The following is a 22,772-nucleotide window of genomic DNA, read 5'->3' as shown; positions in this document are numbered from 1 at the left end:
AGGGGAGCACTCTTGTTACACCCAGTGCTGCTTTAACAGAAAAGCTTTCCAACTTTGATAGTAATGTTTATTGAAAAAAGTACACAAGAACCACCTACGTACACAACCCAAGGTGAACATAATAAGCAAGATCTTCGTGCCTTCTTCTGTCTCATGAAAGCTTGACTACTTTGGAGTAATGTCTTCCCATTCCAGCAACAGTGTCTCAGTTAACTCGGTTCTTCTTCCTCCAGGCTCAAAATGAAGTCAAACTCCTCTACCAAAAAGGGGAAAAAGAGAGGGAAGAATTAGGTCTTGTGTCTCCTCTTGAACAGGGAAGTTATGCGAGGCGTTTCACATGTTACCGATGCAGGTGGTCATGCATTCAGACTATTTACAGACTGTTGTACTATGTGCGGGGCACTGCAGGGTACCGGGCACATAGTAATGGGTAACTCAGAACATACTTCCTCCCTCGTGGATGTTAGAGGGGAGGAGACAGACTCAGAGAGGCTAAATATTGTGCCCCAGCTTAATCAGCTAATACATGTGAATTCATGGGTCATTCTGGTATGGGTAATAAAGGAAAGAGCCTGCTCTTACCTTGGGTCACGGGCTGAATGGAGAGTCTCTGGCGAGTGAAGAGAACCATATTTTTTAAGGGGCCACCAGTGGCTTTGTGAGCTTGGTGATGGGTTTTGAGCTCAGCCAGGGAAATGAAACGCTTCATCATCCGAACAAATTGTACATCCACCTAGGTGACAGGAGTGTCCGGGACAGAAAGACAAGTCCAGCTAGAACACTGTGTTCTAGCTGCTTACAGGAGGCTCCTATGGGCAGGGCTGCCAGTGTTCTGTTCTTAGCTCCCAAGTAAGGTTAACCTCATCTGAGTAAGGGCTGGGCTCCATACCTTGACCTAAAGACACCTCAGACCTTCTTTCTCCCTCTCTGTCCACCCTTTCCCACTCATGAAATAGGAAAAAGTAGTCTTTACCATCGACCATTTGGGGTTGTCTTCTTTGCTGGATGGATCATAATGGGGATTGTTTTTCTCAAACTGTGTATGGTCTGGGTAAGCCTCCTTCACAATCTGAAACCACAACCAAGTCTCCACTCATTTGCCTGTACAGTCAGCTCCACAGCCAATCTTTAATCCAAGTCCAGCTGTCATTTCTGACCCTGCACATTCGTACCCCATATGCCTTGCTGTAGAGCCAGTAAGGGCTCAGATATCTGGAAATAATACACAGTCTAAGGCAAGCATAGGAAATCAACCCTGTTTTGACAAATGTCTTAAAAGTATGTTCTCCAATCAAATGTTAAAGGTTTTTGGTACCACTGTTTTTCCAGCTGCAGTTAATAATTATATATATCCTGGTAACTGCTGTCTTGGAAGAGCTACCATCAGGCCTGTTTTTGAGTGAAAGACTAGGTGTAGAAGCGGAGGGAAGTCTTTGCCAGTGAGACCTGAAATGAAGACCTGCCTTGTCCCACAGGAAGGGGCCAGGAGAGCTCTTCCATATTCCTGTGAGAGCAGGGATGGGGAGGAGGGTACTAGTACTACTTTTTTTTGGGTGAAGATTGGCCCTGAGCTACTATCTGCTGCCAATTTCCCTCTTTTTGCTTGAGGAAGATTGTTGCTGAGCTAACATCTGTGCCAACCTTCCTCTGTTTTGTATGTGGGATGATGCCACAGCATGGCTTGATAAGTGATGTGTGGGTCCATGCCCAGGATCTGAACTGGCAAACCCCGGGCCACCGAAGTGGAACACACAATCCTAACCACTATGCCGCCAGGCTGGCCCAGGAGGGTACCTCTTTTTTGTTACCTATTTAAGCTGTATCCCTTTGTATCTACAAAGTAAGTCTTCCTGCATGGAGAGGGATTCAGACCAAAGCCTAAACAACTCACCTTCATAAGCCCTGCAATGCCTGGCTCCTTGCAGTTGCTGTGGTAGAAGAAGGCTTCCTCCTCCAGCTTCATGGCTCTGAGGAAGTTCCGGGCCTGTCCCAGGGGAGAAGAAACAAGAAACCATCCTTCCCACTGGCTGAAAAATACTAGCGGTTAGCAGAATCAAGTCTGCTTTTACTGGATGAGTTATTCTTTTTATGTAACTTCTCCCAATTCAATTCTTGCCTTTGCCAACATACCCAGACTTGTATCAGGACACTGGCTAGAACACAGGCCATCTGCACACTGCCTGCAGTTAGAGTACAGTATTTTTGAACATGTTCTCAGGTTTGGGTTCTGAGATAAAGCAACGCTGGCCAAGAGGTTTTGCTACCAAATAAGTCAAGAGAAGGAGGCAGGCACTTCTCCTACCCTGGATCTCCGGGTCCTGCTCTTACCTGGTAGTTGCGAACACCATCCCAGCATGCTGTCTGCTTGGGCTGTGCTTTGAGATCTTCAATGCTGAACTAGGTAACAGAGAATAAAGTCGTTAAACAATCCTAGGCCAACTGGTCAGAATATATGGAAGCAGACAGTTCCTTCCCCTACACTAAGGGTGCTACTGGCTATCGCGGAAGTATGTCGTTTACGTGGAAGTAGCTCCACAGAGCCACTTCTATTGGGAGAATGGAAGGAAGCCCTGAATTACCTTGTTATCCTTGCTGATTGAGAGGATTAGGTGAATGGATAATCGAGATGAAAGTGTAACCTTCTGGCTGTCTGTATTTCACTTATTAAAACATTACATACTTCTTCTGTAATATTTCTAATTATTCTTTCTCCAAGCATATTAAAACTGGTTTATATTCATTCTCAGAATATATACCAACTTTTGACAGGGAACTACCTAGGAGTACAGCAGGTGGCAAGAGAAATGCAACCTAAGATTGAAATGTGGCCTAGATCAGAGGTTGGCAAACTACAGCCTTCAGGTCAAACCTAACCCCATGCCTGATTTTGTTAATACTTTTATTGAAAGTCATCCATACCATTTTACATATTGTCTATGGCCACTCTCTTGCAACAGCAACTATAAGACTTGAAGACCCAAAATGTTTACTAGCTGGCCCTTTACAGAAAAAGTTTGCTGACCTCTGCCCTAGATAGAGGATTCACAAAACAGATAGTTGATGATGATAAATCCTGCTGATTTTATTCCTTGTTACCTTTTCCCTACCCTTAAGAGATTATTTGGTGATGGAACACTGTGGTGAACAATATTCACTTCTTATTTTAAAAAACAGCTTGAAGGGATTGGACACAGGGGCATGGTCTCACCTTCACGTCTACACCTTTTGCTAGCCGGCTTTCTGGCTCTGACTTCATCAGCCAGTAGCTGCTTAGATTCTTTGCACAATTTTTAGAGGCTGAAGTCTTCTGAGGGCTGGAGTTCTCCACTTTAGCTGACGCCTCACCTGGGTTCTTAGTTTGGGTACGTTTTCCTGCTGGCCCCTCATCTGCAATAGGAGAAGCAACAAGAAGAGAACTGTCATGCTGAGTGAAAACGTTCCATTGTGGGCAGAGCAGATGCTTTGGAGTGGGACGTGGATTCAAATCCTGGATCCATCAGTTACCAGCAGTAGCAGCTTAACTGCTGAACTTCAGTTTCTTATCTATAAAAATGGGGTGAGAATGCCTACCTTACATGATAGTTTCTGGATTATCCATTCAGTGGGAGAAGAATACTTACATGGTTGTGGTTTAGGATTAAAGATCCCAGCAGAGTATCTGACATATATTTAGTAGTCAGTAAATGCTGTTTTCTTTTCCTCACTCTCTTCTGTGTCTTTCCTGAGGCTATTCTCTCCAATGAGGAAACTGAGCATCTACTCCATGGACTTATTTTGAATATTAAATAAGATAATACAAACAATGGGCTTAGAAAATGCCTGGCATTATAATAAATGCTCAATAAATATTAGCCATTGTTATCATCATCTCATACTTATTTCCTTCTTGCTCACCGTGCTTTGCCTCCTGCCTCCTTTCTGCTCTTTGAAGGTGCCAAGAGAAGTTGGAAAAAACAGCTCATTTGGGACTTTGTAGACATGGTAAAGACTGGATTTTATCCTAAGAGAGTTGGAGAAATGTGCCTGGAACACAGTAGATACTCAACAGCTAACAGTTGTTAGATTCTTACTCTATGATGGACTCTAAGCTCTGTGTGTTACCCTAACCTTAACTCAGTTAATCTGTATAATTTATGAGTTGTTCTGTTCATCTAGAAAATGTGTCCCAGATTATATATCCAGGAAATGGTAGAAGGACCTGTGCCCTCTGTGTGTTACCCTAACCTTAACTCAGTTAATCTGTATAATTTATGAGTTGTTCTGTTCATCTAGAAAATGTGTCCCAGATTATATATCCAGGAAATGGTAGAAGGACCTGTGTCCTCTGGTCGGTCTGAATCTACACTTAATGTCTATACTACACAGCCTCTGAATTAAGTCAAAGCTCCTATGTCAGTCATCATTAAATATCATTTATGGATGTCTAATACGCTGAACCTCCCTAGTCTAGTTTCCTAGAGGTCCTTTTGGAGGTAGCAGGCACACTGCAAACACTATGTGTTGTTAAATAACACAATGTGTTGTAGTTAATTTGGAACCCTTGCCATTCTCAAAAGAAGTACTTTAATTGCTTTGTTCCCACTCTTCATCCACCTAGAATGCTGTTCATCCTCGTGAATATAAAAATGACATGTCCTTTTCTTTAACTGTGGAAAACTTTCCCATTTTTTAAGACCAGACTCAAATTCCACTTCCTACTCAAGACGGTCCCTGTGATTTCTCGCAGCTGTCACACCTCTAGCAATTCAGCATCCTGGATTCTCACTTAAGGTTCCCCTGAAAGCAGAAGCTATAGTACCACCATTGGTTCTCTGCAGGTGGACAGGTCTATATGATGGTTGCGTCTGCACCGAATATGTACAGATTTGGTTTTTTGTCATTATTCCCTAAACGATGCGGTAAAACAACTATTTACATAGTATTTACATTGTATTCGGTAGTGTAAATAATCTAGAGATGATTTAAAGTATATGGGACAATGTGCCTAGGTTGTAGGCACATACTATGCCATTTTATATTAGGGACTTGAGCTCCCCGGATTTTGGTATCCACCGGGATCCTGGAACCAAGCCCCTACCGATACCGAGGGAAGACTGTCTTCTTGATCTTAGTACATGCCACGCTGTATCACACATATTTTTTGTGGTTATCAAATAGCCATTGCTTGAATGAACAAGAGGCTCTGAGTACAAGCTTGGTGGGAAGAGTAAAGGAGAAGATGGAGGGCGATTAGAGATAACGTAATGAAAAATAATCACAAAGGATTCTCCCTACAAGCAGGGAGCAGAAAGTGAACAATATTCAAGAGACTCCAAAGAAATCTTTCCGGAGCTGCCTTTCGCAGCCAGGGTGCAGCTCACCTGGCCCAGCAGCCCCGGGCAGCCTCTTCCGGGGTCTCGGCATGGTCTCCCTGCAGGGGCTGAAGAGCGGAGGATTCTGGAGTCAACCGAGAGATGCAAGAGGCAATTCCGTATCTGCCCCAGAAACCCGCGGGGCAAGGCGGAGATAAGGAGAGGGCGCTTAGAGGGTCCCGGCCCGGAGGGTCTTCAGCGAAGAGCAGAGACAACTGGGCTTGGGCCTTCGAACCCTCCCCTTTATCTCCGCCCCATTTCCACCTCGCGTAACCTGCCCCGACACTCTCCTCGGTTCTTTCCTTGAGCCTGCTCTCACTAGTTCAGCACCCTCTTACTGCGTGGGCTCCACCACTCGGCAGACACGACCCCAACCTACCTCCCGAGGAGCCAGAAGGCCGAGCACTGCGTCATCGTGGCATCTTTAATACGTGTCTCTCGCGTCCCGGCTGTCTCTGGGAGTTGCAGTCCGTGCTGCGTGCGCAGGCCCGTCTGGCCCAGTACCCTGAGGGCCGCGGGATGCACTACAACTCCCAGAGTGCAGTGCGGGGCGAGGGAAGGCGGGTCCTGGGCTTCTGCCTGGAGAGTGTGAGCGCAGCTGTAGTCACGTGCTATCAGGCTCACCCTGGAGCAGGAGCGGCCGCTATGTGGCGGAGGAGCTGCGGGCATCTCGGAGCGCGGCTCTGCTGGCTGCGCGGTGGTCTCCAGTTCCCCGCCAAGCGCCACTGGGGCGTGGTCTCCTGCATCGATCGTAAGGGTCTCCCCGGGGGTGCAGGTGTCCAGGACCCGGGCGGGGACCGAGGTCTCCCCGCCTCAGCGCGCCGTCACCTCCGGCCCGGCTACCCCCCGGCCGCTTACTCCGGTCTACCTCCCCTCTCCCGGATCGGTTCCCTCGCCGGCACATCACCCCTGGGCGGGCACCCCGTCCTGTCCACCTGGCTGGCTTCCCCGCAGCCCTCGCTCTCTGGTCTCAGTCCATCTGTCGCGCCCCTGGATTTTGTCTGCTTCTCGGCGTGGATGGGAAACCAGTCTTCTGAAACGTGTGCCTGACCGTCTCCTGGTTCTTCAGCCTTGTCCTCCCTCCTGCCTATCGCACCCTTCTAGTGGAACTTGGAGGTTCTGGTGTAAAACGCTGTTTTCTTACCTCACAGGGCCCTCTGAAGATAAAATCTTCAGTTGTATCGCTTAATCCCTGTTGCTGATGCTATTCGTTAATTGTTCAAATCTTCCTTAAACGCAGTTTATATTATCACCCTCTTGATGACACGTTTCATAAGTCTGCTTATGAGTACGATAACTAAAGGTTACTTCACCACTCTGGGTTACATGCTATTATGATCCCTGCTTTCAAATAAGGAGTGGATGCTCAGGTGCAGAAACTCGTGGGTTTCGTTTTGTTTTAATCATAACGTTGGGTCGTAAAAGTAGTAAGAATGTAAAAAGTGTGGTGCTGGTAGTGATAGATAGAAGCTCCAGGAACTACGGGATTTGTTCACGTATATAAATTTTATAACTTAACACCTATAGCTATAAAACACTTTTATTGTGGAAATTCATGCAGGAAAAATAACTGTTATCGCAAATGGGAAACACTGCCAGGGTTTACAGACCTGACTGTTGTCAGGCACCTGGCATATAATTTGGATGCTTTGGATGTGAGTAACGGGGAGTGTGGGGACCTAGGCTGACTAGGGGGTACCCGCCACTTCGTGACTTTCTCAAGTACCTAACCATTTTTTTCTTCTGAAATAATTTCTGATTTATTTTAAATAAATGACACTTTTTAGCAGAAAAAGCTATGAATCGCTTTGATCAACACCCAGATGTAGAAAGTACCCCAAGTTGTAGAATCCTTCTCAGAGCCCTAAACCCCTTCACGAGGTGCTGCCCCATTCTAGCACTTAGAATTTGGTCAACAAGGTCACCCTTCTCATGTGGATGCCAAAGCAGATAAGGAGTTGTTCTGGCAACAAATAGATTAAATATGAGTATTTCCAGCAGCTAGTGGTGTAACTTCAGCCAATGAGGTGCTTTTTCACCTTTTTAAAAGAAATTTTAATTTGTAAAATGAAATTCTCCTTTTAATATATCATCAGACGTATTAGAACATCAAATTAAAGGAAGTAATCCAATATTTCTTATTGTTTCATTGCCTATTTTAATGTGAAAAATAACTTTTAAGAAAATTATGACTTTTATGTTTTATTTGTTATGTGTTACATATATTTACTGTGTACACTTTCCTCATTTTACAGATGAGGACATTTCTTCAGTGTCTAGTGCAACCTCCTCACTTTACAGTGGCATCACTGAAGGTTAGAGAGGAACCTGACTTACTGAAAGTTGTGCACTTGACAATTTCAGAAGCAGAGCTCGGTGGCCAGATTCTGTGTCCAGTGCCCTTTCACTACGCTTTGCTGCAACTCCCCAAACATTCCTTGCGCGCAAGTCTCAATTAGCACTATTGGTATTCCAGTTAGGTTTCTACTTTGGAGACATTCAAAGATTCTTATATTATTTAGAATTTTATTGTTTTTTGGCCTCTTGCTTACACTTGAGTTGCTTTACAGTAAAGCCTTTCCTCATTTAATTTGGGCCCTTTTTCTGTTTACCTTTACCATTTTGGTGTGTATCTGTGTTGGCTTCTTGAACTCTGCCGGGAACTCCAGCAAAGTTCCTGAGGCCCAGCTTTTTGTTTTTCGTTTGTGATAGTGTATATTTTCTGGGAACTTAGGCATTTTTACTTAGTCACTATGCTTTCTTGTGTATAATTTACTTTTTACCTTTCCATTTCCACTTTTTTTTCTCCAAGCCATGCTTTCCTTTTGTTAGCATTTCCTTTTCTAAAAGTGACTATTTGTTATCTATCTTTAAAAAATGTGTAATTATGTTGTATTTTCTTGTACATATGATTTTCATCCAGTTATTCCTGTTATTTATTTAGGATGCAATTCTAATCTATTTCTTAAACCTTTTGTTCCCTGAACTGTTTGTTTTAGAAGGTAGCCATTTACTCTCTCAAATAATGCTAACTGTAACCATTTATTGAGCTTTTGTTGGGGTTGAAGTTCTGAAGCGCTTCTTTTTATACAGCAAGATGTTTCTGTTATTACCATTTATGTCCTCCTCTGTGTAAATGGACCATATTCATTCTTGTAACTCCAGCGCTGCTCCATAGTAGGCAGTCAATAAATATTAGTTTGTGAATGATCTTTGACCTTTGAGCTACAGGAGCATTTCTGCAAGATTCTGCAAATAAATAACCTGACTGCCAGTCAGGAAACCATGAACTGTTTATTCCTAACCGTATTTCTGAGAATAACACCCAATGTAGATTTCTGTCCTGTGCTTCTCAAAGTAGCCTAATCTTAATCCCCTCCACTATTCATTTCTGAGTTTCCCATTGTAGTGAGAGTCCTGATACAGAGAGAATGCTTTCTCCTGGCTCACACAGCCGATCATTACTGATGCCCTGGTCTGCCCAGAGAAGCAGACTCTGCCACCTGCACTGGTTCTCTGTCGGAAGGATTGTGCATTGCTGTTAGGCCCTGGAATAAGTTACTGTCGAGTGTGGCTCCATAGTCTTCCTTTATGCTCCTTAGCATCAGCCCATAATGACCAGATTTTAGCACTGAGTTAGAAGGTACGACAGAGCCCTCTCTTCCTCCTTTCCCCTTGCATTTTTACAGCCCCCACGCACCTCATGGCTTCCCTGTGCCTCCAGGTATAGGCAGGCATCCCTTTACTTTTTTCTTAGCACACCTGAGGCAGGAGGTCCTTTCAAAATGGCAGTATTAAGAGACAATAAAAGAGGAATGAATGTAAACAATTTAAGTTTGACTCACCCTGGGCAGGTTGTTGATCCTGCTGTGGTGTACTGGCTGCCAGTCTTTTGTAAGATGTTTAAGCTTCTAGAGAAACTTCTCCCCTTGAAGCTACCCTCCTTGCCTGTTGTTATCAGTCAATCAATTCATTGTCCCTAGACCTTAAGTGTCGTAGACCTAGAAGTGAATAAATTACTCAGAGTCAGCAGTGATAGTTTGGATAGAAAATGTTCTAAAAATTCTGAGTCATTGGATGAAAACAGGTTTAGCAAGGGCTTAATCATGTTTTCAGCACTAGAAGACTGTCTTTAATCATCAGTATTATCAATGAATGTCTGAGGGCTGCCAAATGCATGGCCTTCTTATAGGATCTTTTCCTTAATTTGGAAGGTAAGCCGAAGTGTATGTATCTTCCTTTCTCAATTGATCTTTTAAAATGAATATGTTGATGGTGATAGACAGCTATAGACAGATATACAAAATAGGACAGGTTTTTCCAGGATACCAATACAGAAAAGGTAGGACATCCTAAAGGAAAGAAATTTTCACCATAATTTGAGGGTCAATCTCTGTTTATTATTTTTTAATGTGGATTTACAAGGAGGAAGAGATAAAGAAGAGTATTGAAAGAATAAGTAAATAGGAGGTAAATGAAGTCAGTGGATCCACTTGGGAGGGAAGGAGGAAGGAAAAAGGTAATGATATATCAGAGAAACTGATTAATGGTGGGTGATGCCGTTCTCTGGATGTTAAAGGTGTACTGTGTATGGGAAATGCTATAGTAGATCCACTGTCCTGGCTTCATGATGCTTGCTGTTTGGGGTATTCTTCCCTAACCTCTGTCCTGGAACTGACTGTATGAATCTTGCCCGTAGCTTCCATGGGACTAAATGAAGAACAGAAAGAATTTCAGAAAGTGGCCTTTGACTTTGCCGCCCAGGAGATGGCTCCAAATATGGCGGAGTGGGACCAGAAGGTAGGAGTTTTCCTTGTGGATAGATGGGCCAACGAATGCATCGTGAAGTGAGCCTTATCTTCATCTCCTTATAATCCTAGTGCTTACTTTCCAGTTACAACTCCTACTGCAAACGAGAATATTATAATGGTGCGATTCTTTTCCTAAATTATTTCCTCATCATCTCATAAATAGCATTTTTTAAAATTGTACAAAGATTTGGACACTTAAAACCAAGGTAGTTCTATTGATAATAAAGAGAAACTTTAATGCTAGAAAACCAGTCCTTACAGAATGCGTTTTAAGTGATACCACTGGATAGATGACAAATAGGCGTTTTAAGTTAAGAAAATTCCTACACTCTCCCAAATGCAAACACCTTAATCCCTCCTTGTACCTTCTAAAGAAAAGTCCATCTGTGACTCACTTACTGGTAACCCTGCTCTCTTTTGTACATAGGAGCTGTTCCCAGTGGATGTGATGCGGAAGGCAGCCCAGCTAGGCTTTGGGGGGATCTACGTGCAAACAGATGTAGGTGGGTCTGGACTGTCACGGCTTGATACTGCTGTCATCTTTGAAGCCTTGGCCACTGGGTGCACCAGCACCACAGCCTACATAAGCATTCACAAGTGAGTAGCTAAGGTTGAAAAAACAATGAAGTGTTCACATGGGTTGATGGAAATTTCAGATGAATAAGGAAAAGATTTTCCTTTCAAGGTGGATCGCTCTTGAAGAACTAGACTGTTAAAAGTTCATACTAGGTCTGCTGCTGCTTATTGGACTTGAGGCTGTCGTCTTGTATGTTGCTTAGAGAATCAGGTCTGCCAGCCTTCTCCCAAATCCTAGAATGAGCTGGCACCAAACAGACTTCTCCAGTAGAGTGGTCAGGGCCCTCTTCCCCTTTTCCTCAACTCAAAGATGGAACCCCCAGGAATTTGGGAATGTACGTGTAACTCCCTGAGTTTTAGGGAGCTCAGTTAACCTAACTAGAAATAGTATGAACACCAAGTGAGAAATGCCTTGGCCCTGGTTGTCTTTGGGTAGATGTGTTCCAGGAGTATGTGTTAATCCAGGCCTTTCCTTTAAGGTGGAATCTTCTCAGTTGTGACTTTTCCTCCTTTGTCCCCTCCTTTGTCCTCTTTCTCCATCCCCTCCCCCTCAAATTTCTTTTTCTTTTCCATCTTTGTCTCTGTCATTGTCTTTTCTTCTCGGTGTACCTGTCAGTATGTGTGCCTGGATCATTGATACCTTTGGAAATGAAGAACAAAGGCACAAATTTTGCCCACCACTCTGTACCATGGAGAAGTTTGCTTCCTACTGCCTCACTGAACCAGGTGGGTTTGCCATGCTGCAAGTGAGATCACTGAGCACTCCTTAATCCTTTGACACATGTAACCAATGTTTACTGAGAAGTTTGGTCACAGAGTAACAGATTCCCAGGACCTGATATAATACACTAAGAGGCCTCCAGGGCAGAGTCCAGGCTGCAGATCAGCCTTCCTTGTCGGAAGCCTCCCACAAGCTAGTGAGATGACAGATGGGAGATGGTCACATCGCTGTATGCAGTTTTCACCAAGTACAGAGAGTTCTTTTGGCTGTCTGAATTTTAAAGTATCAAACGCTGAGCTGTTTGTTATAAGGGAAGATTTCCTAGGAGAAGGAATCCGGGGCTCCCTTAACTTCGCTGACTTCCTCCCTCCCTCTGTCTGCTTCCTCTGTGATCCCTGCCTTAGGAAGTGGGAGTGATGCTGCCTCCCTTTTGACTTCAGCTAAACGACAAGGAGATCATTACGTCCTCAATGGCTCCAAGGTACAGCATGTTCTCTTCCCAGGACAAGTTAGAGGTTGTTCCCAATTCTCTTGATGTTGCCTGGATCCTTGCCATCTGTGAGTTAATGTTCCCATCCAGTTTGTACATCTTGGGAAGAGAATCTCTGTCCCACTTTGTTTACCTTGACTGTTTCTGTCTCTTCTGGTTTGATTCCAGATGAGTTCCTTCACTTTTGTCTGTCCTTTCACAGTCTCATCAGCTAGCTTCCTGGTTCCCCAGTCAGTGTAGGTTCTTTTTACCACCACCACCCCCCCTTAGTTTCTCTGTCCCATTAGGTCTCTTAGTGTCCTGTGGTCGAGAGAACCTCAGTTGTCTTCCCCGATGTTAGGCTTAGAGACTCAACGTGCTCTCTGATCTCTGGGCACCTCTCAACCCCATAGGCCTTCATCAGTGGTGCTGGTGAATCAGACGTCTATGTAGTCATGTGCCGAACGGGAGAACCAGGCCCCAAAGGCATCTCGTGCATAGTTGTTGAAAAGGGGACCCCTGGCCTCAGCTTTGGCAAGAAGGAAAAAAAGGTGAGTGGCTGTGGGACAGGAAGCAATTCTGGCCACCTGCTCTATTTTAGGAAAGAGGTTCAAATACTTGGTAGCTTACCGTGGAGGCAGTTTTTCTATTAGGATTTTGGCAGGAACACGTTAGAGTAGAATAGGGCATTGTTAAGAAACACTAGGCCACTGGCAAAAGTGACAGTTTGCCAATAAGTTCCATTAGCTGGCTGTTGTTTGAGTGTGAGAGATTTCTCTGTCATCGTTCCTGCCTTCACTTTTGGCCTGTAGTTTTTATCCAGCTTCTGTCATTGGTGCACTCTGTTATCCCAGGAAGAAATAGAAGATCTGGTGTTGACTAGATGTCTCAGGAATGAAAAGTGTATCGGCCACTTTTCTTCTTTAAATAAAAATAAAGTAAAACTTGTTGGAGATGATTGTGGGTTTTTCAGTAATGTGAAAGGGAGAGTATTTCCATAGGTGCCTTGAGAAGACATTTCTAGGATTAGGAAATCCCGTAGCCTGAAGGGAGGGTGGGGGGTGGGCACAAAGGGTGAAGTGGTGCACCTACAACACGACTGACAAACAATAATGCACAACTGAAGTTTCACAAGGTTGTAAACTATCATAACCTCAATAAAAAGTTAAAAAAAAATAAAGAAATCCTGTAGCCAGGCCATGAACCATAGAACAGTACTCATGTAACTATAGCTAGTGATAAAGGTGAGACCTGTTCAGATTTCTTAGGCCAGGTGACCAGAACAGTCTTCTGCCTCTGTATGTACTGTTACAGTTGGAATTTATGGGGAGAAGTCAGGTAACAAAATGACCCCTAAATATACTTCTCCTCTCATAGCTCCTAGGATTTCCATATTTCCCTTCATGACCCTTCCTCATGCTTTATAACTGCCAAGCAGTTGGGAGTTTTAGTGCCCTTCTCTTTTATAGCATAGCAGGTGTTTACTAGATACCTACTGTGTGCAAAGCCTGATGCTAGCTCCTGGGGGCAGGGATACAAAAGTCCCTCCTAGCCTTGTTTGGGATTATAAGACATGTACTGTCTTATCTATGTAGTATATATGAGCTACATATATGCTCTATAAGACATGTAGCTGTAGGATTTCTTAACCTAGCAATGTGTGTTTTGGGTTATAAGACACAAACTGTCTTGTGTAGTCTGACGCGTAATTCTACAGGATCAAGTTATACTGATTCAGGTGTTTGTGCTTCTAAAGATAGTGATTGTTTCAACACACATAGTAGTATCCACCTCAGTATTTGTGGTATCTGTTGACAGAATACCAAAGCTACCAGGTGTAGTGCCTGGAGAAAAATTGCAAATAAGTTCCATAAGTGTATCTTTTTATCCCTTCGTTTTCCATTTCTCTCCTCTCACTTTTAAGCATATTTTTTTCTTTCATTCCTTTTGTCATTTATTTGTTTCCAACTATTAGTTCTGCTTTATATATATATATGTGTGTGTATTTTGGGGCTTTTTCTTGGTGAGGAAGATTGACCCTGAGCTAACATCTGTGCCAGTCTTCCTCTGTTTTGTATGTGGGATGCTGCCACAGCAGGGCTTGATGAGTGGTGCATAGGCCTGCACTGGGGATCTGAACCTGTGAACCCTGGGCTGCCGAAGCAGAGCACACGAACTTAACCACCATGCCACTGGGCCGGCCCCTGCTTTACATATTTTTTAATGTAGGAGAAATTTGGAAGGATGGCTCTTTATTCATTCAACAGCTAGCAAGTGCCCTCTCTGTACAGGCCCTCTTCTGAGGAGTAGGGATAGAGCAGCAAACAGGACAGACACGCTCTGCCCTTGTGGAACTGGCATTTTAGTAAGCAGGGACAGACAACAGACATAAGCATAAACAAGGTACCTTCCATTATTGTTCACTGCTAAGAAGGAAATAAAACATGATGGTAGGACACTGATTGGGGAGAGCTTCTTTAGATAGGGTTGGACTCTCTGAGGTCATGACATATGAGATGAGATCTGAAGTATTAGAAGGAGCCAACTGTGAGAAGAATTCTGGACAGAGACAACAGTAGATACAGAGGGCCTGAGATGAGAATAAGATTAGCCTATTTGAGGAACCAAAGAAAAGTTGAGTATGGCCCAAGGGTAGGGAGCAAAGAAGGGGATGGTGTGGGGTGAAATTGGAGAGGCAGGCAGGGCCTTGTAGGCCGAGGTGAGGAGGCACCCACTGATCCCCATGGTTGATGTGGCTGTTGTAGTGACCTGAACACCTGGCCTTTCTCTCTCCCTGCTCCATGGTGATTTATCCTGCAAGCATATTGTTGCACCACATGCCCAGCTGGGTGAGCAGTGTGGCATAAGTTGCCCAGAGACTGCAGAAAAGACCCAGAGACAGCGAACGAGCCATACAGGGAAGGTCCATTGGCAGCCAGCTGGATGGCAGCATGCGCCCACTACCACCCCCTGAGAGAAGCTGGCTTAAGGCAGAGGGACAAAGGCTCTGTGCTTGCCAAGGGGGATTGTCCCTGTATGAACTGCATGCCAAGGACCAGAGCCCTCCCGGAGGGCCTCCACATTCCCTCAGACCACGAGGGTCTCTGTGGTAACCCTCCCATGAGAAAGCAGCTGGGTTGGCCAAGCCCAGGACTGCTGTCATCGTGAGTGCTGGTGCGCAGCCCAGACAGGGGTCTTCAAGGACGCATAGCTTAAAGGGCACTTAGGCTAGTGCCCCCACACATGTGCTTTTACTTGGCATATTTAACACATTATACAGCTGAGAGCTTTAAGTCACCAGTTTTGCATCAACTTTGTGGGAAGGTGATGAGTATTTGCTTTATCTTGGATTTAATTGTTAAAAGACTTTCTGTGGAAGAATGAAGTAGGAAGGGTAGCAGTGATGACTCTTTGAAGGGAGTGTGAAGATAATATGTGAAACAGAAGATAAGACAGATAAAAAGTGCAGGGGTGCAGGGCCTTCAGAAAGGGAGAGGGCCACGTGTTCTCACTGCCTGCAGCTGCCCAGGGGCTCTGGTAGGGTTAGGAAAGGAATCCTCTGGTAGGTTAGGAAAGGGAAGAAGGTAGATGTTTCTACAGTAAGGGTTAGAAGTTGAGGTGGTAGCTTTTTGTATTTGGTTTTTTATAATTAGATATTGTTAAGGTCAGAGCTTTCTGTTCCAATCTTGCTTCCAGGTGTTTATGTTCTTCTTGGGGAGATAAGTTCACAGGTAAGCACCATACAGGCCAGTATCGGAAGGTTTCAGACTTGTGGTAGAGATTATGGGAGCCTAGAAGAGAATGAGATCAGAGTTGGCTCACATGACTAGGGAGGCCTCAGGAGGCTTTCTTTAAGCTAGACCTTGATGGAGGTTGGAGATGGAGGGTATTCCCAGTGGAGGGAGCAGAATAAGCAAAAGTATGGGTTTAAAAAAGCCAGCTGCACAGTGTGCAGACAGTCTCACTGGAGTTGAGAATACGTATAGGTGACTGACATGAGAGAAGCCTGGGAAAGGAGGATTGGGCCAGATTCTAGAAGACCTTAAATTAAAGGCTAAGGAATAAAATTTATCTTATCAACAAAAGGGAGCTATTGAATGTTCTTAAAGGAAATGATGGTGATGTGAAGGTGTAGTGTTTTTAGAGCTCTAAGGGAATTGGGAGATTTTATATAGTCTTGTGGTTTTCAAAATCTGCCTCACCACGCCTTAAAGTTCTTTGAAGCCTTGGAGTGCCTGGAAGGAGAGATGAAAGGGATCAAGTAGTAGGGCTTAATCTATTGATGTATGAAATATCTGAGTAAGGTTTTATTTGAGGAAAGTGGTTTTGCTGGCTTTCTAGTCCAGCTGCCTTATATAAAGGGAAACTGAGGCCACAAAGAAGCCAGCTGACTTATCCAAAGATGCAGAATACAGGTTGCATGACACAGACTGCATCTTAGATATTCAAAATGTTCTCTGGGCTTCTGACTGACGTATTCAGGGGTGTCTTGGTCAGTCAGCTCACTGGGAAAAACAGAAACCAAAAACTCATTTGTAGTGTTTGCCAATTTCTGTAGTATAAATACTCCCACAGGGCCCGCCTGGTGGCACAGTGGTTAAGTTCGCACATTTCACTTTGGCAGCCCAGAGTTCACCGGTTCGGATCCCGGGTGCAGCCATGGCACCACTTGTCAAGCCATGCTGTGGTAGGCATCCCACATATAAAGTAGAGGAAGATGCACACGGATGTTAGCTCAGGGCCAGTGTTCCTCAGCAAAAAGAGGAGGATTGGCAGCAGATGTTCGCTCAGGGCTAATCTTCCTCAAAAAAAAAAAGAAAAGAAAAAAAATACTCCCACCATAGCTGATTTCAAGCTACTGAAGAAAAGATGTGCATAATTGGCTCTTGCGAGCTGGTGCCAGCACATTACTGGGTCTCTCTGCAACGAAATGCTTGACTGGGTGTTGCCAGCACAGTGAGTGTTGTTCCTCTCACCACATGAGAACGTCCTAGAGAACACTAAGCTTTTAAAAGGAGAAGTGCAGCTATTGTTAATAGTAATGTTTATATTGTCTTTAAGGACAGATAATCCAAATAATCCTTAGGTTATCTTATGTTTTTTTTAAAAGAGTATACTCATAGAGGCACCAAAAATGAGGAGAGTTCTGCCCCATTTCTAAAAGAAATTGTGAGAAATATTTGTGGATGGGCTCATCTGGTAGAGTAGATATTAGAAAGTAGATACTCTTAATATGTTAAAAAATGTTTAGCTGAAAAAAACAATTCATGAGAGATGATAGGTGTTTAAGTCTGAACTTTTTATTTTCCCTCATTTTAAGTTCTCAAGGGTCTAAGTCCCAGGATAATGGACCATACTTCACAGGCTTTCATCAGCAGAGAACACTGCCCTCAGTGCTGAATTGGTGGGCAGCCATACAGTGCCTGATTTTTGCCAGGTGGGGTGGAATTCACAGCCAACTCGAGCCGTGATCTTTGAAGACTGTGCTGTCCCCGTGGCCAACAGAATTGGGGATGAGGGGCAGGGCTTCCTCATTGCCATGAAAGGACTGAACGGAGGGAGGATCAATGTCGGTGAGAACACCAAAGGATGGGCAGGGAGGTGCCGGGCGGGGGTAGCAGCACTGTCCTTCTGGCTCAGCTGAAGTGTTGACACTCTTGCTCTCCAGCCTCCTGCTCTCTGGGGGCCGCTTATGCTTCAGTCGTCCTCACGCGAGACCACCTCAACGTTCGCAAGCAGTTTGGAGAGCCTCTGGCCAATAAACAGGTAACTGCCCAGGTGTCTCTGTGTTGCTTTGTGCTCTGCACGAGACCTGCTCTGGCCCACACTCTAGGAGAGGGAGGCCGTGATGCCCCACGTGGACGTCTGCCCCAACACTGGCCAGAACTTGGGCTCTAGTTCTGTCAATAGTCTTTTTAAGGAGGTAACAATATTGAAGTGCAGGGCAGGTGGCATGGGCTTAGAACTTAGTAAGGCGGTACAGTTTGTCTAGAAGAGGCAGGAGCCTTTGAAGCGTGGGGTCACCTAGAAAAGGAACTTCATTTGGAGACATGTTATGGAGGGCCCCAGATCAGGTGCTGGTCTAAGCCTGCCTGTCTAGTGTGGTTCTCTTCTCCCCTATTGCTGCAGTACCTGCAGTTCAAACTGGCTGATATGGCAACGAGGCTGGTGGCCTCCCGGCTGATGATCCGCAGTGCGGCAGTGGCTCTGCAGGAGGAGAGGGAAGATGCAGTGGCCCTGTGTTCCATGGCCAAGCTCTTCGCTACAGATGAATGCTTTGCTGTAAGTGATGATGCCCTCTGGTTCTCCTGGGTGCCAGGGAGCAGCCTCTAGGCCCAAGGATGTTGAGAGCCCATAAGTCAGCTCCTGGCATGCTACAGGGATTGCCTTGGGGCTTGAGGATATAAGTTAACTGCTGAGAGGTCTGCACGGGAGCCTCAGAGCTGGCCCTTATCCCACTCTCTGCCGTGCACACTTCATGCTGTCACTGTCGTTTGGCTGTGCTCTAGATGAGACGCTGCCTTTGGAAGAAGGTTCAGAGCGGCCCAGTGCCGCTTGCTCAAATGTAGCTCTCTGCGGTGTTTAAAACGTCGGGGGTAAAGCCATTTCCATATTGAGACTGCGTTGCCACCAGATGGCACCTTAGCTTCATATAGTCCCAGCAAGGGCGGGCAGCTTCTCCCTGCAGATAATAGCAAGAAAGACAGAGTTCTCTTGGTTGCCCGTGTGTGCGGCACTGACAGGGCCAGTAGGTGAACCTCCCTTGTTATCGCTGACCACACAGAGTGCAGACCTGCTCTTGGGGCCGGGCTGCTTCTTGTTTCTTCTTCCTTGTGTTAGTTTGCAGCAGGCTGCCAGATGCGGGGCTGGAGTGCAAGGAGAAGCCGTGTGTGCCATGGTCTTCCTGAAGTCACAGCTGTCTAATCCCCGTCTCCCTGCAGATCTGCAACCAGGCTTTACAGATGCACGGAGGCTACGGCTACCTGAAGGACTATGCCATCCAGCAGTATGTGCGGGACTCCCGGGTGCACCAGATCCTCGAAGGTACGAATGACCAGAACTGCTGGCTCTTCTTTTCAGAACGGTTACAGGATCACCACTTTGCCCAGCCTGTCTGTCTCCATGCTGACTGGTTCTCAGGGTTCCATCAGGCCCTGTCTGTCTTTCCACTTCCTCCTTCCTTCTTCCTCTGGAGCCTGCTCTGGAAGTGCCTGCTAGGTGCTGTACAGAGAGCATTAGCCGGGGGTCAGGAGGCTCTGTTTTGTCACCATGTAAGTCATTGAATCCCTCCATTTCTGCTCTTTTTCTTTGTCAATATTAGAGAAAGCTCAAACTGAGATGATATGTGAGAAAACATTTTGAAAACTACAAACTATTCTTTACTCTTTTAAAGTACTTGGTCCTCAGGGATCCCAGAACTTGCATATAGTAATTTCCAGGGCAAATGTGAGCCAGATTGATCACCAGCAGCCTCTGTAAATTGATTGTCAACCGGATGGTCCAAAAGATATCTCTGTCAATATTGCTAATGGATTTTTCAGTAAAATAAGTCCTCAGTATATAGGCATCTTCTTGGCAATCATAGGCTCTTGGGCTGGGAAATATGAAGCTGTTGGAGTCACGCTCAGAGCATGGCCTCTCCTCTCTCCACACAAGTGCATAAGTCTTGACATTGCATGACTCCTGTCCCACTTACTGTAGGCAGCTGGCGTGTTACACTGTAGGAAAAGCAGATGGGGCAAGGCTTGTCTGTGACTTTCAGTGAAGTAACGTGGGGCTGCTTTCATGGAAGTGTGGGAGACGCCTGTGGGCATTGGCCTCCCTGCCGCTTTCAAAGTGTCCTTCTCAAGCCTGAGCAGGCGTCGGGGTCACCTGAAGGACTTGTGAGAACAGATTGCTGGGCCCTCCCCAGAGTTTCTGACTCAGTGGGTCTCAGGTGGGCCTGAGAATTTGCATCTCTAACAAGTTTTCAAGTGAGGCTGCTGTTGCGTGTAGGGAACCACACTCTGAGGCCCACTGCTCTGGTGTCATGTCTGTTATGTCCAAATCACAGGCTTCTAAAGGTCCGAGTCTGCTTCCTGCTGCACACCCATCCCTGACGTGTGTTTGTGAGCTCAGTGACTGGGCTCAGGCTAACTTCCCCAAACATTCCTTCCGTTACTCCTGCAGTTACTTCTTCACCCAGCGTTTAGGAATGCAGGAAACGTCACCTGCGTTCTGTCTATTGACCTTGTTAGAGTAAATGGGAGAAGCCAGATACATTTATTTCAGGCCACACCGTCATCCACCTATAGAAAACTTTGGTCACTGGTCTTTATCACTTTGTTTCCTCGTGGACTTTGTTACTGGATAAATCTGAGATTTTAGATTTGACTTGGAGACGTGTGATTGCTCATTCCTCATGGAGGTACGTATTTCTAATTGCATTGAAGGCCAGTGCAAAAATGAAGCAAGCAATTGACCCTTCCTTTCAGGGAAAATGTTTTTTGTTTGTTTTAAAAGAATTCAGATTCTTATTACCAAAGAAATTGGTATATATATATTGTTGAAACATATATAGGAAAAGAAAAAAAAACATGTTTCTACATCCAGAATTAATATTTCAGACTTCTTTTATATTTAAGTTCAAAATATCTCCTTTTGGACTTTTCCTATGCTTTTGTAGGTACTTTTTAAAAAATAGAATTATACTATATATACTACTTTATTTTTGCCTTTTTTTTCTTTAACCTTTTTTCAAAAAGTGCATTTATTCCTCACTTCCTGACGTTTTTCTGTACTTTGGAAAGAAGTCTGTGATAATCCTGTCCCTCGCAGGGATAAAAGCTGTGGTGGTAGTTTACATCCACAACTGCTCTGAACTAGGCTTGGAGCATGCTGGTCAGAGCTTCACTGAGCTCTCAGACTTTGCTGCTACTAAACCCTTCATTCTTTCTCCTCATTGCAGGTAGCAATGAAGTGATGAGGATGCTGATCTCTCGAAGCCTGCTTCAGCAGTAGCACCCAGACTTGATGTTCTCTGCTGATGTTTAATGTGCAACTCAAATCAGTATTGAGTGGTTCCCCGTGGAGCATTCTGTTACAGATGAGATGTAGGTTAGAGCAAAGGGCCAAGCTCTTCCAGGAGGACTCTTCCCTCTGTGTGCTGGCAGCAGGGTCCTCGCAGAACTAGAGGAGATGCCCTTATTGGGAATGTCACAAGAAGGTGGACTACCTTGTTTTCCTAATGCAGAAAGGTGACCAAAGAAGATTCGCCACCTGACCAGAATCCTCTCTTGGATTCACATTGTCTTGATCTTTCTGCGTTTTGCTGGTTACCCGAATTTCCCTTCCAGGAATCTGGGCATTTGCATTGAGAGTTTTTACTTAGTATAAAGCAGAGGTGTGTGGGGAAGGAGCAATGGAGAGAAAATGTCCTTCTGTCTTTTTCCATCCTCTGAACCTCAGCCAGAGATGCAGAAGGTTCTGTGTGTCACAGTCCTCTGGATATAAATCATGATCAGGTGAGTATTTGGGACACTCTCCCCTTAAGCTGCGAGTTAGAGGCATCTGCACCTTTGGACCAGCTAAACATCAGAGGCTGAGACTGTTCGGAGCTTTGCATATTTGTGCTGTTTTCTTTTGGCACCCATGTGATCCAGGAATGGTATTCAAATTTTCTGTAACCCTTCCTGATAAGTACTTTGAGTATATTTTTTTCTGGGTTTTTGTTTTCTTTTTTGAATGTTTTTAATCATTACATTGATAAATAAAATTGCCTTTCTCTGTACTGTCTCCAGTTCTACTAAAGTTGCTTTTTGTTTGATCTTTCTAACAAAGCCTTTATCACTTTTTTTTAATTTTATTTAATTAAACATTTAACTGGATTTTGGAATAATATTTAAAAGTTTCTCCTTAACCAAACTGGCTTTTAAAAAGCAGGCCCCTTACAACATCCGCAAGTCAATCAACGTGATACACTACATCAACAAAATGAAAAACAAAACCACATGATCATCTCAATAGATGCAGAGAAAGCATTCGACAAGATCCAACACCCATTTATGATAAAAACCCTCAATAAAATGGGTATAGAAGGAAAGTACCTCAACATAATAAAGGCCATATATGATAGACCCACAGCCAACATCATACTCAATGGACAAAAACTGAAAGCCATCCCTCTGAGGACAGGAACAAGACAAGGGTGCCCACTTTCACCACTCCTATTCAACATAGTACTGGAGGTGCTGGCCAGAGCAATTCGGCAGGAAAAAGAAATAAAAGGAATCCAAATAGGTAACGAAGAAGTAAAACTCTCGTTGTTTGCAGACGACATGATCTTATATATAGAAAACCCCAAAGAATCCATAGAAAAACTATTAGAAATAATCAACAACTACAGCAAAGTAGCAGGGTATAAAATTAACGTGCTTAAATCAGTAGCATTTCTATACACTAACAATGAACTAACAGAAAAAGAACTCAAGAACTCAATCCCATTCACAATCGCAACGAAAAGAATAAAATACCTTGGGATAAACTTAACCAAGGAAGTGAAGGATCTATACAATGAAAACTACAAGACCTTCTTGAAAGAAATTGACGATGACACAAAGAGATGGAAAGACATTCCTTGCACATGGATTGGAAGAATAAACATAGTTAAAATGTCCATACTACTAAAGTAGATTTAAAGTAATATTCAAAGATGGAGACTTTTTGGAGGACGCTGTGATAAATCTCTATCCTCTCATCTCTGTAGAAAAAATATCCAAGATATTTTGTTAACTACAAGCCAGTAATTTAGAGAAATTTAGAAATAGTATTTCTATTTTTAACTTTTTGAGAAATCTCCATACTGT

At 44.4% G+C, this 22,772-nt stretch overlaps 2 protein-coding genes across 4 annotated transcripts; one reads left to right on the top strand and one right to left on the bottom strand.

Moving 5' to 3' along the window:
• Window positions 1-53: 53 nt before the first annotated feature.
• THYN1 (thymocyte nuclear protein 1) lies at window positions 54-5,845 on the bottom strand. Of its 2 annotated transcripts, none has more exons than XM_070489892.1 (8): window positions 5,731-5,845; window positions 5,361-5,474; window positions 3,209-3,387; window positions 2,329-2,397; window positions 1,892-1,984; window positions 974-1,069; window positions 583-733; window positions 54-256 (listed from the first exon to the last, which is right to left on the bottom strand). In XM_070489892.1, the coding sequence occupies exons 2-8, from the start codon at window positions 5,401-5,403 to the stop codon at window positions 210-212; spliced, it is 678 nt and encodes a 225-aa protein (XP_070345993.1). In that variant the 5' UTR covers window positions 5,404-5,474; window positions 5,731-5,845; the 3' UTR covers window positions 54-209. The 2 variants fall into 2 exon arrangements, with proteins under 2 accessions (XP_070345993.1, XP_044607857.1); XM_044751922.2 differs by having other exon boundaries at window positions 5,361-5,436.
• Window positions 5,739-21,702, top strand: ACAD8 (acyl-CoA dehydrogenase family member 8). 2 transcript variants are annotated; one of them, XM_070489890.1, is made up of 12 exons: window positions 5,739-6,102; window positions 7,607-7,666; window positions 10,051-10,151; window positions 10,590-10,759; window positions 11,355-11,464; window positions 11,864-11,940; window positions 12,342-12,479; window positions 17,366-17,501; window positions 17,597-17,694; window positions 18,058-18,210; window positions 18,870-18,972; window positions 20,876-21,702. In XM_070489890.1, the coding sequence occupies exons 1-12, from the start codon at window positions 5,871-5,873 to the stop codon at window positions 20,926-20,928; spliced, it is 1,431 nt and encodes a 476-aa protein (XP_070345991.1). In that variant the 5' UTR covers window positions 5,739-5,870; the 3' UTR covers window positions 20,929-21,702. The 2 variants fall into 2 exon arrangements, with proteins under 2 accessions (XP_070345991.1, XP_014718255.1); XM_014862769.3 differs by lacking the exon at window positions 7,607-7,666.
• Window positions 21,703-22,772: the final 1,070 nt, after the last annotated feature.

This window comes from Equus asinus, chromosome 20 (genome assembly GCF_041296235.1).
Source record: "Equus asinus isolate D_3611 breed Donkey chromosome 20, EquAss-T2T_v2, whole genome shotgun sequence".
In the NCBI taxonomy this organism is placed as follows: domain Eukaryota; kingdom Metazoa; phylum Chordata; class Mammalia; order Perissodactyla; family Equidae; genus Equus; species Equus asinus.
The sequence above is the reverse complement of the archived record's forward strand: the minus strand, read 5'-3'. Positions and strand labels throughout refer to the sequence as shown.